At 49.4% G+C, this 16,139-nt stretch overlaps 1 protein-coding gene and 2 long non-coding RNA genes across 8 annotated transcripts; all 3 read left to right on the top strand.

The window, feature by feature from the left end:
• Positions 1-2,175: 2,175 nt before the first annotated feature.
• LOC144246747 (uncharacterized) lies at positions 2,176-7,917 on the top strand. Of its 4 annotated transcripts, XR_013340421.1 has the most exons (10): positions 2,176-2,257; positions 2,875-3,010; positions 4,666-4,769; positions 5,232-5,271; positions 5,372-5,413; positions 5,507-5,559; positions 5,662-5,705; positions 5,787-5,827; positions 5,909-6,046; positions 7,264-7,917. It is a non-coding gene; the product is annotated as an uncharacterized LOC144246747 (long non-coding RNA). The 4 variants fall into 4 exon arrangements; XR_013340420.1 differs by lacking the exons at positions 2,176-2,257; positions 2,875-3,010; positions 4,666-4,769 and having other exon boundaries at positions 4,784-5,271; positions 5,909-6,011; XR_013340419.1 differs by lacking the exons at positions 2,176-2,257; positions 2,875-3,010; positions 4,666-4,769 and having other exon boundaries at positions 4,784-5,271; positions 5,909-6,042.
• Positions 7,918-12,000: 4,083 nt separating this feature from the next.
• LOC144246748 (UBX domain-containing protein 1-like) lies at positions 12,001-13,971 on the top strand. Of its 2 annotated transcripts, XM_077785295.1 has the most exons (4): positions 12,007-12,070; positions 12,308-12,361; positions 12,848-12,967; positions 13,689-13,971. In XM_077785295.1, the coding sequence occupies exons 1-4, from the start codon at positions 12,018-12,020 to the stop codon at positions 13,696-13,698; spliced, it is 237 nt and encodes a 78-aa protein (XP_077641421.1). In that variant the 5' UTR covers positions 12,007-12,017; the 3' UTR covers positions 13,699-13,971. The 2 variants fall into 2 exon arrangements, 1 of the variants encoding a protein (XP_077641421.1); XR_013340422.1 differs by lacking the exon at positions 12,848-12,967 and having other exon boundaries at positions 12,001-12,070.
• Positions 13,972-14,085: 114 nt separating this feature from the next.
• LOC144246732 (uncharacterized) lies at positions 14,086-15,381 on the top strand. Of its 2 annotated transcripts, XR_013340400.1 has the most exons (3): positions 14,086-14,209; positions 14,806-14,857; positions 15,115-15,381. It is a non-coding gene; the product is annotated as an uncharacterized LOC144246732 (long non-coding RNA). The 2 variants fall into 2 exon arrangements; XR_013340399.1 differs by lacking the exon at positions 14,086-14,209 and having other exon boundaries at positions 14,620-14,857.
• The last annotated feature ends 758 nt before the right edge of the window (positions 15,382-16,139 follow it).

Below are 16,139 nucleotides of genomic sequence, written 5' to 3'. Positions count from 1 at the left end.
TGAATTTTTTGGACGGTATTGGTGGGAATTTGATGCTGTTTGTTTTGGCATTTTATTTTTAGGAATTAGATTATAACTGCAAAGTTTTAACTATAATTCTAATGAAATCGAACACATGCATAAACATGATAATGGGAATATAAAACTTCAATTTTAAATGTAAATGGAAAACATATAAATGAAACATGTAACATAAATAATGCTGTCCATTACTATTAGGTATAACCTTGTTTGATATGGAGTATTTTATATGTTTATATGCATATAAATATCGATTATAAACATAAATGTCCATATAGAAATGTTTAATTAATACATGTGGATATATGAATATTACAAAACAATAGGAATCAATACAGTACCTAATGCATATTTTACTGTATGTGTCTTATTACAACGCATTTCATGTCATAAATACTATATATTGAAATATAGTACCTCAATATGTTGTGATAGAATAGATAAGTACTTGTAAAAATCAAAAATAGAAGTATAGAAATATTTAAATATAATTTAGAATAACGGGGATTTTTATTTTCTATTTGGTATTAGGTAGGGGTTTTATTATTAAAATTATGAATAGAAATAAAATTAGAAGTCTTTGTATAGAAATATATCCTAAATACGTTAAGATCTATATGAAAATTCAAAGGTAAGTAAATATAAATATTAGCAGTGTGTACGAAATAGAATTTAAAAAATAATTTATCTATCTCGCTAACTTATTATATATATATATATAAAATATATTTATAAATACATCTATATAAAGTAGAAGTTCAAATGTGACTATAATGATGAAAAAAAAATATTCGAAAATCGTTTAAAGAAAGGGCTTTTTTTGTTTTTATTTGGTTGGAGGCAGGGTTTTAATGGAAAAGAGATGAATATACATTTTAGTTTGATATCATTCTAAATATGGAAATATATAATCAATGTATACAGGTGTATATATAAAAATATAAAATAGAAATTAAAATTAGTATTAGGAAGAGATAGACTATAAATAGCATCATACATCAATCTACATTTAAAATATACATTTGAATATAAATGCGAAAAATAGAGATACATTTAAATGGAGTTTAAATAAAGGGGGTTTTTTAAAAGATTTTTACTTGGATAGAGGCAGGGTTTTATTTTAAGCAATATAAACCTTTTAGAAATCTAAATCTAACTATAGAAATATGTAAGCAATCTAATAAGATATGTATAAAAAAATAGAATAGGAATAAATGTAAGAAATTATAAAAATACAGTTTTCCATCAGTATCCATTACAAATCCGACTGTGAGTATAAATCTGAAAAATATAAAAACAAACCCTGTTGCAATGCAGTTTAAGAGGAAAGCTTTTTTCTTTCGGTTCCTATCGGGTCGCAGGCAGGCTTTTTGTTCCGTTCTTTCCCGCGCGGACGCTTTGGGGCGTTCGCTGCCGAGGCCGTGCCGGCGGGGACGGCGCGGTGCTGCCGCCGTGTGGGCAGAGAGCGGTACTGCAGCCCGCGGCCGCCATCTTGGGAGTGGCGTGGCGCGGCCTCGCTTGACCTTCTCGAGAGGGCGCGAAAACGAGGACGTTGAAATTCGAGGACCCGTGTCTGTTTTTTACACTGCCTGAATTACCCGCACGGCCGGCGCCCCCCGACGGGATTTTCCGCGGCGGTTCGGGTGCCGTGCACACGGGCTGTGGGGTCAGCAGCACCGCGAGCGTGCGGGTTTTTGGCGGGAGCCGACAGGCATGGGCGAAAAACGCCTCTCTCCGTCAAGGTCCCCACGGGCCGCCATCGTGTCGCGGACCCTCTGGACAAGTGCTGCCGCCTTGTGGGCACAGGGCGGTACTGCAGCCCCCCAGCCGGAGCCCGGCCGAAGCGGCGGGAGGGGCGAGGGGCGGGAGCGAGCGGCGAGCGGGGCGGTGTCTGTGAGTGAGGGGAGGGCTGGAGGCGGCTCCGCGGGCCGAGGGTGGCCGGGGCCGGTGCCGGCCGGCGCCGCCGCTCCGTCCGCTCCGGGCGCGGGGCTCGGGCGCCGCCGGGGCCCCCCGGGCCCGGTGCCGGCCCCGCCGGGCCGGGGGCAGCGGGCGGGGGTCTGCCGGCGCGGCGCCGCCTCTGCCTGCCGGAGGAGCCGCTTTCCTGCCGGAGCCGCGCTGCGCCCGGGGCCGGGAGCGCGGCTCCGCATCTTCCAGCCTCCCTCGCTGCGGTGGCTTTGAGGGTCTTATCGATGTGTTTTAAGGATTATGGAGCTGTTCTAAGAGCTCTTAGGAATATGTAGGGATTTTTTTTTTTAAAAGCTTCTTTGGGGGCTTTTAGGGGGGTCTTAAAGTAGGGTATTTTTATTGTATTTTAAGGGCGTTCTGAGGCTATTTTTATGTTTTTGTGGGGGTTTTAAGGCATTTTGAAGATGTGGGGTTTTTTTAGGGCATTTTTATGGGGTTTTAGGGTCTTTTCATGGCATAGAGGCTGAGGGGCAGCTTGAGGGGCACTGTGGGGGCTTGAGGGTGACGGAGGCTGGGAGCTGAGGGGGGAACAGGGGAGGGGACAGTAGGTGACACAGAGAGATGCTGAGGGGGGCAGGGGCAGCTGGAGGGTGACACAGAGAAGCTGGGGGCTGAGGGGCAGAGGAGAGGGATTAAGGGTGGCACACAGGAGCTGAGGGGCAGCTGAGAGGGGGCTTGAGGGGCAAGGGGGGGCTCGAGGGTGACAGCCAGAGCCTGAGGGCTGGGGGGCAGAGGGAGGGGTCAGGGGTAAAGGGTGAGGCCTTGAGGGCTGGACAGTCCAGTGGAGATCAGGGCTACAGGGTACAGCTTAGGAGGCAAGTTAGGGTACAGGTACGGCACCCCTCACGCCACCCGTACCTCACCCTAAGCAGCCTTTTCCCTTTTCAGCCCCAACAACAGCAGCACAGCATAGCAAGCCTGACAGCGAGACCACACCGGAAGCCTCCCAGTGGGACAGGGCAGCGACCCTCGCACCAGGACAACGCCAGAACCCTCAGAGGACAACAGGACCCACTGCTAAAAGGTAGGGATGACATCTGTGGGCTAGAGAGCAACAGGAAGGGGTTTGGAGGCTGAGCAGGCTTCCTTGAGTGTTTGTTTTTTTTTTGCAGGGCTATTAGGAATATTTAGGGGAATTTTGAAGGCTTTCTTTGGTGACTTTTAGAGAATTGTTATGCCTTCCTAATGGCTATTGTAGAATTCCTTGGTGCATTTTTAGTGTCAGGATGTGGGTCTGACAGAATGCCCACTGAAAATGCAGAGTACTACTGGAATGTACTGGAATGCTTTGGGAAGGTGCCAGTGGAGGGCCAGTGGGTAAGGTGCCATAATGCTGGTCTGAAGGTTGTGATTTGTGAGCAAAGCGAAGTGGTTGTGGTTAGGGTTTTATGGTGGCAGATTTCTTGAGGTGAAATCCAGCACAGAAAATATCAAGCCCCAAGCTTTGTACTGTCAGTTTGCAACAGGTATTTGGTAAGAAATAAAAAACCCTGAGTACTTGGGGATGGGAGATTTGGACTGGGAGAAATCCTGCGCTGTTTTGACATTGAGGAGGCAAAAGGAAATTTAGGACCTGACAACCCAGGGGCATTGCAGGGCCCTGTGAATAAATGAGGGATATCTACTTGGTGAAAGCAAATTCAGCAGCCCAGGTTCCTGGCGTCAGTTTGAAGGGCTCCCTTGGCACTGTCAGAAAAGCACAAGTTTGGGGGGGGGGGGGGGCAGCTGGGGTCTGAATATATCCTTTAATATTCGGATTATTTCCAGTCAGCCTCACCCTAAGACCCAAGGAGCTCTGGGCACAATCACAGGCCATTTTCCCTGGGAAAGAAAACTCACCAGTCCAGGTTCCTGATGTCAGTTTGTAGGGCTCCCTATTATATTTTATATTATCTTTATTATAATATTAACTATAATTAATATTAAATATAATATAATATTAAATAAAATATATTTTATTATCTTCCCTGCAAGCAGAAGGAGGTGCAGATTCACGGTGCTTTGTGCTCAAGAGGGGCAGTGAATCTCTGTGGGTGCTTCTGCCCTTTTTCCCTGACCCTAAAGAGAAGAGACACTGTCCCTGCATGGACAGTCTTGGTCTGGAAGTAGTTGGCCTCAGTAACACAGTGTTTTAAGGGCAGAGGAGAGGAGAGGTGGTTCCCATGCCTGTGGGCAGCTCTTCCCGAGAGCAGGAGAGGGGACTGCATTGTTAAGTAGGAAGTGGATGTGTTTCCCAAAGAAAACTTCAGAAATTAAGCTCCAGGGGCAAATACTGTGAGGTTCTACCACCTCCTTGAGGACAGCGTTAAAACCACAGAGGCATCAGCAGAGCTTGGAGCAGGACTGGCCAACCCCAGAGCGCCTCACGAAGCCCTCTGTGTGTCTGTGGCAGTCGAGTAGCACCTGGGGGGTGCTGAAAGTCCCAGTTCTGAGAGAAAATTCTGTTTAACTTGTACATGTTGGCTGGGTGTGTCCCCCCAGTACAGCTCGGTTCTTCTCTGAGGCGGTGCCTGACAGGGTCTCTCCCTGTTAAGGGCCGGGCGTGTTTTTGGCACAACACAGCAAAGTGGATTATTTGCCCGGCGTTCTCAGGAGAATAATGGTGAGCAGCAGAATTGCTGGGTTGTGGCTGCTGTGCAGCTAAGATCATGCAGTGATGTTTGGTGTTCTCGATTGTAGCTGAGCACGGGACCACAGCCCGGTGACCATAGGACATTCCCCGCAGGCGAAGCAGCCTCCATTGCCACGCGACGTGGATTCTCATCCCCAGATGCCAGAGAGATAAGTGGAGGGCTAAGGCCCACAGAGGGGGTGAAAGTGGGGTGCTGGGAGGGCCTTTTGAATCAGCTTTGGGGGCAGGGATGTGCAAGAAGTGTCCCCTTAGACCAGCTAAAGGGAAAGTGTCTGTTTTGATCACAGTGCTGAGGTGCTCAGGGCAGAGCAGTTCTGGTGTGTGTCCTGTCACTTGTCTCTGGTGCACTCTGTGTTCTTTGGGTCTCTCGGTCCTTTCTTCTCCTCAAAAGCTCTCTCTCCCTGTCCTGTGTCACGGGTGTCTGCACGTATTTGTCCCACAGCTGCTCTGCCCTGCTGCATAGCCTGTAATAGCACAAGTCCTGGGGACTTGAAATTTGTAATTTGCAGGGTGTAGTTGGGCTCTAGATTGTATCAGGAGATTGACATAACATGTTTGGTGCTGTTAAGTTGTCCTGCAGCCATTTGACACTAGTCCTAACTTCCTTTCAGATGCAGACAGTTCAGATCAGTGGCAGAGAGCCCCAGTCCTGGGTGAGGGTTTTCCCATGATCGGGTCAGTCATTGTTTGCATTTTCAGGGGAAGCCTAAATAGTGACCATGTTACAGCAGTGTTCTTTGCCTTTATTTTTAGGAGGTCCAGGCAGATAGCAGCAGTCAAGGCCCTGTGTGCCAGGTGAGCAGTGGACAGAAGGAGTTGTTCTTGCTCAGGTTTCAGGTTTTGGTGCAATTGTAAGCATCCACTCTTGGTTACTTTGTTTTATTTTAGGCAGTCATCTTGCAAGATGTCTCTGGTCCGGATGTCTGGATGTCCAAGGCCAGGTGGGTGCAAGCGTAAGGTCTGGGTGGGTGTGCTTTTCAGGTCAGGGGGATGTTGTTTTCACAGTATCTCAGTGTGGGTTGTTTTGCTTTGTTTTTTTGCAGGTGCTGTCGCTGCCCTAGCTGTGTGAAGGAACAGAGGCGAGCGGGTGAGTTGGCATTTTGGCACAGTGACTCACAGGTGACCCTTATGCAGCAGCATGCTAAGTGTGTACCCTTTTGTTTTTCAGGTATCCTCCAGGCAGCTTGTGGAGTCAAATTGAGACTTCAGGTGAGCCGGGGCAGCGGTGTGTCGGAGTTTCGGGGATTCCTCTTTTCGTGGGCACTAGTTGCATTTTCTGTTTTGTCTTAGGTACCCTGAGGAGGAGCGTAGCTGAAGTTTGGAAACGGCAGCACCGAAGCTGATGCAGAGAACGTCTCGCCGTCCACATCCAACTGACATTGGATTCCATCCGGTTGTCTTGCAAAAGCCAAGTGCTGGGGCCAGTAGGTGGGAGATGGGGGAAAAACCTTTACTATCACAGGAGGCTATTTGATGTTAGCTTGGAGAATAGGCCCATAGTGGGACGGGCCCCTCGGGAGCAAAGGGAGAGGGTTTCTCCTCAGCCCCCCCAGAGTCTTCGCCGGGCAGGGCAGTTCCGATCCCTCTCTGGTTCTCGTGACGTTCGCATCGGCGGCCTTCTTTGACTCTTGACGTTGTCGTGGATCTTTTCACCATAGGAGCTCGCCTTCATGTCTGGAGCTATAGCTACAGTCACCCTGTAGTCATTTCTTCCTTCTCTAGGCCTACTGAGCTTCTTAGGCTTCCTCTTAAGTGCTTTGGCACTAACATCTTGAAAGGAGTTGCATGTCATCATCAAGTGCTACTGCCCTAGGGCTTTCTTTTCTTTGGCATAATCAGCCCATGGCTCATCTTGGGCTAGGAATCTTGGGTCCATAAGGTGAAATTGCCAGGCAGTTTCCATTTGTGTCCGTGTCACGTTGTCTGTGTCCGTGTCACGTTGTCTGTGTCATAGGCCTTTGTTACATCTCCATGCTTTAGCAACATCATTTTGTGCCGTATTGGCCATATTTTGCTCACGTACCTTCCCGGATATCAATTATTCTGGCATTTTTACATATTTACTTTTTGGGTCCGGACGATGTACACGACATGTTCTCATCCGTCTTCATTCTCAGTTTTGGTAGCCCTTCTCATGGACTTCCGTATGGAGCTTATTAGCCCCTCATCACCTGACCACAGTAGTTCCGTAGCATCTGCCTTCTCAAAGGATATAGGGCTCAAAAATTAGTCTTCTGGAGAATTATATCAAGTCCTCACTTATCTTGTATCTCTGTCGGCTTACATTGTATGCACTTATGATGCACCTACCTGTGTCGGCTTCTATTGTATGTGCGTATGTTGCGCCTACCTATGTTAGCTTATATTGTTTGTGCTTACACTGTATGTACCTACGTTGGCTTATGTTGTTTGTGCTTATACTGTATGTACCTACGTTGGCTTATGTTGTATGCACCTCTGTTGTGGCAATTATGATCGGAGCTGCCTTGACCGGGCAAGTAGTCACGCTCAGGTAGAGCAGTTATAAAGCTTTGCCGTTCATCTGTTCTCTACGGGGTTTGGGGTACAACACTGATGGGCCCAGAGTTGGTATAGCTCCTAGCTCTCAGATAGTCAGTCACTGACCGCCTCCCCTTGTCTCGTAGGTCCCCGGGTCCCTACAGAATTTCCTGGAATCTACCATTTGACATGGAGGTCCTGCGGTCAGAAGAAGCGTTTAAGCATATTCTTCAGTGCAGCGTTTCACGTAAGGGTGGCAGCCAGCGTGTCAGCAGAAGAATGTGTGAGAGTGTGACTGTCTGTGTCTGTCTGTGAGAGTTTGTGTGTGCTTGTGTCTGCAGCTGTGTGTGTGTGTGGAGCAGATACAACCTTGTGTGTATGGCCTTTGCCTTTCGGGGGGGTTTTCATCAGGCAGGAGGATTTTTTGGGAGTCTCTGGAGCGAGTTGCCGTGAATGTGAGTTTGTGCGTAACGCGAAGGGGGCGTGCACGTCGGCGGAGCGTTTTGCGCCGTTTTTGTTCCGGGTGCGTCATAACAATAAAAGCGTTGTGGACTTTTCTGAAATGGAGACACGGTTATATTGTGTCAATATGTATTTGGCTTGTAGTACATTATATTGTTCTGTCTTTGCAGTTGTTCCTATCTTTTGATGTATTTTGCTGTATGTAAATTGGACTTGTACTTGTGTGCCTAGGTATGATGTATTCTTTGTTGTATTTGTCTCTGTACTTGCATTTGTATGCATTGTTTCCCTGTGTGTTGCTGAAGTTTAAGGGAATAAAGATTAATCAGCCCTAATAATGATGCCTCTTACCCTCTGCCCTGCCCACCATTCATCTCCTGTCTTTCTTTGGTGTGGTTGAGTCCTATCATTTTCACCCTTTTTCTCCCTTTGCCTCTTACTTTCCTCTTTAGTCTATTCCTCACTTTATCCTTCCATGTGTAACTCTTTGTCTCTGGCTGTGTTTTCCTTTGTTTCCATTTCTAACACATCTCTATGTTTCTCTAACCCTATTTCCTTCTCACCCTATTTTCTTCCATTCCTCTACATGTATTTCCCCATGTCTCTTTGTCTGTCTCTTTCAATCTAGGTTTCACTATGTTTTCTTCTTTTTTTTTTCTTTGTCAGCCTTTGTCTTTCTAACACTTGCTATCATTGTCTTTGTCTCTGACCCTTTTTCCTTTTCTGTCCAACTTTAACTTTTTTGTCTAACTCTCTATTTCTTTCTCTCTTGAACCCTACCTTGTGTTCAGTCTCTCCATTTGTTTTCCTGTAGGTTTTCAGCTCTATTTCTTCTTTTTCTTGTCTCTCTATTTGCTTTTCTCTTTCATTTCAAGTGCTTCCTTTTCTGTTTGTCTTTCACTCTTTTTCTCCTTACCCCTCCTTTCTTTTGCCTTTCTCTTTCCAATCTGACTTTTTTAGTTTTTCTTTTTATCTCTCTTTTATTTTTCTTGCTCTGTTTTCTTCTTACTCTCTTCCTTTTCTTCTTCTCACTCTTTCTTCTTGCTCTCTTCTTCTCTCTTCTTCTTCCTCTCACTATCCTCGTCTTCTCCTCGCTCTCTCCTCTCTCCTCACTCCTCTTCCTCCTCTCTCCTCACTCCTCTTCCTCCTCTCTCCTCTTCTTCTCACTCTCTCCTCTTCTTCTCGCTCTCTCCTTTTCTTCTCACTCCTCTTCCTCCTCTCCTCTTCTCACTTTCTCCTCTTCCTCCTCTTTCTTCTTCCTCTGACACTCTCCTCTTCTTCTTACTCTCTCCTTTCACTCTCCTCTTCTTCTCACACTCTCCTTTTCTTCATCTCACTCTCTCCTTCTCACTCGCTCCTCTTCCTCCTCTCTCCTCACTTTCTCCTCTTCCTCCTCTCCTCTTCTTCCTCTCTCCTCTTCTAGTTCTCTCTTCTTCTCACTCTGTCCTCTTCTCACACTCTCTCCTCACACTCTCTCCTCTTCTCACACTCTCTTCATCTCTCTCTCCTTTTCTCCTCACTCTGTCCTCTTCCTCCTCTCTCCTCTTCTTCCTCTCACTCTCTCCTCTTATTCTTCTCACCCTCTCCTCTTCTTCATCTCACTCTCTCCTTTTCTTCTCACTCTGTCCTCTTCCTCCTTTCTCCTCACTTTCTCCTCTTCTTCCTCTCTCCTCTTCTTCCTCACTCTCTCCACTTCTCACCTCTCCTTTTCTTCTCTCTCTCCTTTTCCTCCTCTCTCTCTCCTTTTCCTCTCCTTCTCACTTTCTCTTCTTCCTCTGACTCTCTCCTCTTCCTCTGACTCTCTCCTCTTCATCTTACTCTCTCCTCTTCATCTTACTCTCTCCTCTCACTCTCCTCTTCTTCATCTCACTCTCTCTTCTTCTCACACTCTCCTTTTCATCTCACTCTCCTTCTCACTTGCTCCTCTTCCTCCTCTCTCCTTTTCTCACTTTCTCCTCTTCCTCTCCTCTTCTTGTTCTCACTCTCTTTTCTTCTTCTCACGCTCTCCTCTTCTTCTCACTCTCTTCTTCATCTTTCTCCTTTTCTTCTCAGTCTCTTCCTCCTCTCCTCACTTTCTCCTCTTCCTCCTCTCACTTCTTCCTCCTCTCTCTTCTCACTCTCTCCTCTTCTTCTCACTCTCTCCTCTTCTCACACTCTCTTCTTCATCTCTCTCCTTTTCTCCTCCTCTCTCCTCTTCCTCCTCTCTCCTCTCTCCTCTTCCTCCTCTCTCCTCTTCCTTCTCTCTCCTCTTCCTCCTCTCTCCTCTTCCTTCTCTCTCCTCTTCCTCCTCTCTCCTCTTCCTCCTCTCTCCTCTTCCTCCTCTCTCCTCTTCTTCTCACTCTCCTTCTCTCTCTTATCTTCCTCCTCTCTCTCTCCTTTTCTTCCTCTCACTCCTCTTCCTCCTCTCTTCCTCTTGTCACTCTCTCCTCTCTTCTTCTTCTCACACTCTCTTCATCTCTCCTTTTCTTCTCACTCTCTCCTCTTTCTCCTCTCTCCTCTTCTTCTCACTCTCTCTTCTCACTCTGTCCTCTTCTTCTCACACTCTCTTCATCTCACTCTCTCCTTTCCTTCTCTCTCTTTCCTCTTCCTCTTCTCTCCTCCTTTGCACTCGCTGCTCTTCCTCCTCTCTCCTATTCTTCTTCTCTCTCCTCTTCCTCCTCTCCGTCTCCTCTTCTTCCTCTCACTTTCTCCTCTTCCTCCTCTCTCTTCTTCCTCCTTTCTTCTTCTTCTCACTTCTTCCTCCCACTCTCTCCACTTCTCACTCTCTCCTCTTCATCTCACTCTCTCCTTCTCACTCTCTCCTCTCTCTCATCTTCCTCCTCTCTCCTCTTCTTCCTCTCACTTACTCCTCTTCCTCCTCTCTCTTCCTCTTGTCACTCTCTCCTTTCCTTCTCACACTCTCTTCTTCCTCTCACGCTTTCCTCTTCTTCTTGCTCTCTCCTGTCCTTCTCACACTCTTCTTCATCTCTCTCCCTTTCTTCTCACTCCTCTTCCTCCTCTCTCCTCTTTTTCTTCTCACTCTCTTGTCTTCCTCATCTCTCTTTTTCCTTACTCTCTCCTCTTCCTGCTCTCTCCTTTTCTTCTTCTCCCTCTCTCTCTCCTTATCACTCTCTCCTCTTCTTCTCACTGTCTCCTTCTCTTTCTCTCTTTTTTTTCCTTTCTGTACTTAGAATAAAAAAGCAGGAGTAGAAAATACTGTGCTCCGAGGAAGTAAAAAAAGAAAACAACTTTAAAAATAAAAATTTCTACTCCCTGGGAGCATCAAAGTAAAAATAAAAATTTTTACTCCCTGGTAGCATCAAATTTTCTACTGCTGCGCCTGACAATCTTTTTGGGTAGGGGAGGGGTCTGTCTGGTAGCCACACCCCCACCCTGAATCCTCCCTCTACCCTAACCCCTTCCCTGACCCACCCTCCACCCCCTCCCCCACACCCTGACCCCGCCCCTAACCACGCCCCCAATGCTGACCCCCTCCCCCTAACCCCCCCCGTCCTTACCCCCTCCCCTGGCCCCGCCCCCAGCCACACACCCTCCCCTGACTTCTACTGATACCTATTAAGATACGTATAAAAATCTGAAATAAAATATAATAGGAATAAATGTAAGAAATTATGAAAATATAATTTTCCATCAATATCCATTACAAATCCGAATGTGAATATAAATATGAAAAATAGAAAAATAAAGCATATTGAAATGCAGCTTAAGAGGAAAGCTTTTTTCTCTCGGTTCCTATCGGGTCGCAGGCAGGCTTTTTGTTCCGTTCTTTCCCGCGCGGACGCTTTGGGGCGTTCGCTGCCGAGGCCGTGCCGGCGGGGACGGCGCGGTGCTGCCGCCGTGTGGGCAGAGAGCGGTACTGCAGCCCCCCAGCCAGTGCCCGGCAAAACCACCGCTTGAAAAGTGCTGCCGCCTTGTGGGCACAGGGCGGTACTGCAGCCCGGCTGCCTTCTTGGGAGCGGCTAGGCACGGACTCGCTTGAAAAGTGCTGCCGCCTTGTGGACAAAGGGCGGTACTGCAGCCCGGCCGCCCTCTTGGGAGCGGCTTGGCGCGGACTCGCTTGAAAAGTGCTGCCGCTTTGTGGGCACAGGGCGGTACTGCAGCCCCGCCACCCACGGCCGCCCTCTTGCGAGTGGCTTGGCGCAGACTCGCTTGAAAAGTGCTGCCGCCTTGTGGGCACAGGGCGGTACTGCAGCCCCCCCAGCCAGCGCCCGGCAAAACCGGCGGGAGGGGCGAGGGGCGGCAGCGAGCGGCGAGCGGGGCGGTGTCTGTGAGTGAGGGGAGGGCTGGAGGCGGCTCCGCGGCGGCGCCGGATTAGGATGGCAGCGGCGAGGGAGGCTTTCTGTCCCGTTCCGGCCGCCGTCCGTACCGGAACGCTTTGTGCCTTTCTGTCCCTCGCCGGCCGCCGTCCCCCACGTGTCGCGAGCCCGGCGCCGCCGTGATGGCGGCGGGCGGTGGGACCGGGCTCGGGCGGCTCTGGAGGCGCTGCTGGAGGTGGGATTCGGGGCCCGGCGCGCTGAGGGCGGCGGCACCGGGGGGACAGCGGGGGAGGGCGGGCGGGAGCAGCCGGAGGGGACCCGGCACCGGGAATGGGATTATGGCGGGGGCGGGACACACGGACAGGCCCCGGAGCCCCCGGGACCCCCAAAACTCCACCGGGACCCCCAAAAAAACCCCCGGGACCCCTCAGAACCCTCTGGGACCCCCCAAAAATAACGGGGAGTCCCGCAGGGCGAAGGCGCTGGCGCTGACCGGGAACCGGGGAGTGGAGCCGGCCATGGACTGGTGAGGGGGGACCCCAAGAACACTCCCGGGACCCCCAAAAATACCCGGCGGGATCCCCCCAAAACAGCCCCGGGATCACCAAAAACAGCCTCGGGAACCCAAAAATTCCCTTCAGAAGCCCCAAAAATCCCCCTGGGACCCTCAAAAACCCCCTGAGACCCCCAAAATTCCCTTCAGGACCCCAACCCCCCCCCCCAGGACCCCCAAAATTCCTCCCAAAAACCCCCTGAAACCTCCAAAATTCTCCCCAGGACTCCAAAGCCCTCCCTGGGACGCCCAAAATTCTCTTTGGGACCCCAAAACTCCCCCTGTGACCTCCAAATTTCCCTTTAGGACCCCTGAAATTCCTCCTGGGACCCCCAAAACCCCCTGAGACCCCAAAAGTCCTCCTGGGATGCCCCAAAAACCTTCCAGAACCCCCCAGGACCCCCTCCAATTTTGGGTCCCCCCCCGATTCGGGGTTCCCCCCGGTTTTTGGGTCCCCAGGCTGGTGGCTCATGAGGACGACCCCGACTCGGACCCCGAACTCCCCCCGGGTTTGGGGGCGCCGCCCGCGGGCCTGGGGGGGCCCCGGCAGCCGCCGGCCCCCGAGGACGAGACCCAGAAGTGAATTTTGGGGGTCGGGGGGGAATTTGGGGTTTGGGAAGGAAATTTTGGGGTATGGGGAGCTCAGGGATATTTTGGGGTTCAGAGTGGTTAATTTGGGGTTTCAGGGTGTTTATGGGCAGGGTTTTCGGGTATTCTCGGGAGGGCTTTGGGGTATTCTTTGGTGGGTTTTAGGGTATTTTTGGGTGGATTTTTTGGGATATTTTTGGGACGGTTTTGGGTTGGTTTTGAGGCATTTTATGGTGAGTTTTTTGGATATTTTTAGGAGGGTTTGGGTAGTTTTGGGTGGGTTTTTTGGGGGCATTTAGGACGATTTTGGGGTATTTTTGGGTGGGTTTTGGGCTGAAGGCGGCTCAGCGGCGGCGCTGGAGAAGGATGGCAGCGGCGAGGGGGGCCCGGCGGGGCCCTGCCTTTGCCAGCCCCTCCTGCCGCCCTCCTTGGAATGGTTTGGGGCAGTATGGGGTTATTGAGGTAGGAGTAATTATTTTGTTGTTGTTGATTTAATGTGGTGGTTTTTTGTTTGTTTGTTGTTGTCGTTTGATGTGTTTGGTTTGTAGAGCAGGAACTGTAGACAGAATCCTGCAGAAGTAATATGGAATTTGTCCTCCCAAAACCCACCCGGCTTCCAACCACTTTCAGCACGTGGTCTTCCTTAGCAGCACATGGTACCCCACACTTGGGAGCCGGTGCACTCTACTTTTCTCTCCTCCTTTGCTGATAGATCCTGCTGAGGCTGAGGACAAAGCCCTACCCCTACACGGACAAGGCAGCAGACCTGGTTCGGGAAGCCAGCGTGCTCCAGGCTGCTCCAGGACTCTGATCAAACATCAGCATCCCCGTCTCTCACATTGATGGTACGTGGTAACCCCTTAAGAACAGAATTCCACCTTTTCTAACCCTAAGCAGCAAACTGGGGATGGGTAACTCTAGAAATCTAGAAATCCTGTCATGTAAGGACCTCCAGGTTTCAGCCCTCCGTGTGTCCTTGGTATCAGAAGCTGGAATTGCAGAGTTGCCACTTTACCTCCAAACGTAATTTTTGATGTGGTTGTGCCACTTTAACAGTATATGAAATCTCTCTTCGTGTTCTTGCAGCAGCAATTTCGAACCACAATGGAAATCTAGTCCTTCTGCCCGGAGCTGTTCACAGAATTGTGGAATTCCAGATGGGTTTGGATGGGAAGGCACCTTTTTTTTTGCAGCATTAGATTTTTGCAGCATTGCAGCTTTTCAAGCTTCTAAGTAAGTTACTTCATTCAGATTTAAACTCTCTTGAAGCATGCTTGATATGGTTTGTTTTTTTCATTGTTATGTTAGTTTTTGTTTTGGTTTTAATTTGGCTTTCTTTTTTGCCTGGCGTAGGAAAATTTTACAGCTCTCACTTTTTTCTTCTCCAGTTGAGTATTACCAGTGTTACCTTCTTAATTCAAAAACCATTTGCTGTATGGAAAAAGCACCTTGCCTTTGTGAAGGGCCAGGTGGGAACTGTTTTAATGGCCAGTGGCACAGCCCCGTAGCACACAATTCCCAGGAAGTGGGGAGCCCTCTGCCAGGCAGAGCCACCTGGCCAGGTTCCTGCGGGTGCTGCTGCTGTACCCGGCTGATGAGGTGAGAAGCAGCTTGGCTTTACTGCCAAAATAAAGCTCACCCGTTTTCCTATGAATCCCAGCAAAGTGGTCCCAAAGGCTCTGTCACTCAGTCTCTGCTTCCATTGGTGTGGAGAGGCTGGATCCCAGTTATCACCCCAGCAGTGCCCCTGCCTCCCTTTTCCCCACTTTTCTGTTCCAGTCGTGCGAAACATTCAGGCTTTGTTTTCTTCCCCCTGCGGTTCACTGCAGATCCCAGAAAACCCACAGGAGGGAAGATCATTCCTTGTGCTTCCACCTCCAGGTGAGAGAGGAGATGGTCACATCCTAGGAGCCTGATTTTGGAATGTTTTATGGAATTGGCCCAGTGGCTTTTACTTCTGGGGTTCCTGGAGTCTGTCCCTGGCAGGTCCAGCCTGTGCTTCAACTGAGAGCCCTCAGTCCGCAGGGAAATGAACCTTTGGGGAAGTTCTTACAGCTCTGCTTAGTGCTTTATGAATGGTGATGATTTTCTGGAAGTAGGCTGTCCATTCTGACCCTTTTTCTTCCCTCTCCCTGCAGACTGTACCTGCTGAGAGGCTGAGGTGAGACCAGGATCTGTAAAATCCCTGACTCTCCGTGTTTTCCTGAGGCTGAAGCCGTGTTTGCTGTCAGTGACGACAGGGTGGGAGATGCTAAACACTGAAAACTTTGGGGTTTTTCCCCTGAACTCCCCAAGACTCTTTGCAGCTGTGCCCTGTCTCTCTCTTGAAAGAGTTTCTGGATTTACAAAGGTTTTTACATTCTGCAATATTTATCTATAACTCGATTAAAAAGAATCATACTGTATCAATGTGGTGTTAATTACTTTGTTTGAGTCGGTTAATTAAAGCAAATTGTTGGTAAGGGGTTTGAACATCCCTTAGTTGGAGCTGGCAGCTCTTATTTAATTTCTCTTCATTCCTTTAATTTCTTTCAATTATTTCTTGAGCCATTACTGCAATTAGGATGTACAGTAAGGACAAGAGCATTTCTGCCCTGCTGGATTGGGAAATCCGAGCCCAATTCCTTGGAGAGATTGAGGGGATGGGGATCTGTGCCTCAAGCTGGGTTTTGACAGTGGGAATTTGGTGAGGAAGGAAGAGGAGAGATCCCACGGAAAGTGGCTGAGGCCAGTTCCGCTGGCTTTGGGTGCTCCTACCCCCGAGAAAATCATCCTGGCTGAAGGGAACTGGAAGAAGCCAGGGGGCTGCGCCGGGGGCTGTGCAGGGACCCCAAACCCTGGTCAGGGGCGCTGGGCAGTGCCAGCTGCAGAGGAACGCTGCAGAGGGGCTGCGCTGGAGCCCCTCAGCTTCCATGCAGAGATGCTGGCACTGCGGGGCTTTCGGGACACTGCCGAGAGGCTCCGCTGCCAGAGCCGGGGAGTTCTCCCGTTCTTTTCTGTCGTGCTGGGCACTTGGCAAGTCCTTAGAGCCCGCAGGCTGCCAGTGCCAGCGGAGCAGCTGGAATCACAGACGGTCACACAGAAATCGGGCTGGGAGAGCAAATGAGCCGTTCCATGTTGTTTTTCACAACGCGTTTTGGATTTATACCAGAATCTCTTCTCT

This window comes from Lonchura striata, chromosome 9 (assembly GCF_046129695.1).
Source record: "Lonchura striata isolate bLonStr1 chromosome 9, bLonStr1.mat, whole genome shotgun sequence".
Lineage (NCBI taxonomy): Eukaryota > Metazoa > Chordata > Aves > Passeriformes > Estrildidae > Lonchura > Lonchura striata.
Note: the sequence above shows the minus strand (reverse complement) of the source record. Positions and strands in the feature narration are given on the sequence as shown.

Bases quoted from the DNA above. Each gene is read 5' to 3' on its own strand.
- LOC144246748 (XM_077785295.1), top strand. From the start codon at position 12,018: ATGGCGGCGGGCGGTGGGACCGGGCTCGGGCGGCTCTGGAGGCGCTGC. The intron at 12,071-12,307 runs GTGGGATTCGGG...GGAGTCCCGCAG, and splicing joins CTCTGGAGGCGCTGCTGGAG to GGCGAAGGCGCTGGCGCTGA. The intron at 12,362-12,847 runs GTGAGGGGGGAC...TTGGGTCCCCAG, and splicing joins GTGGAGCCGGCCATGGACTG to GCTGGTGGCTCATGAGGACG.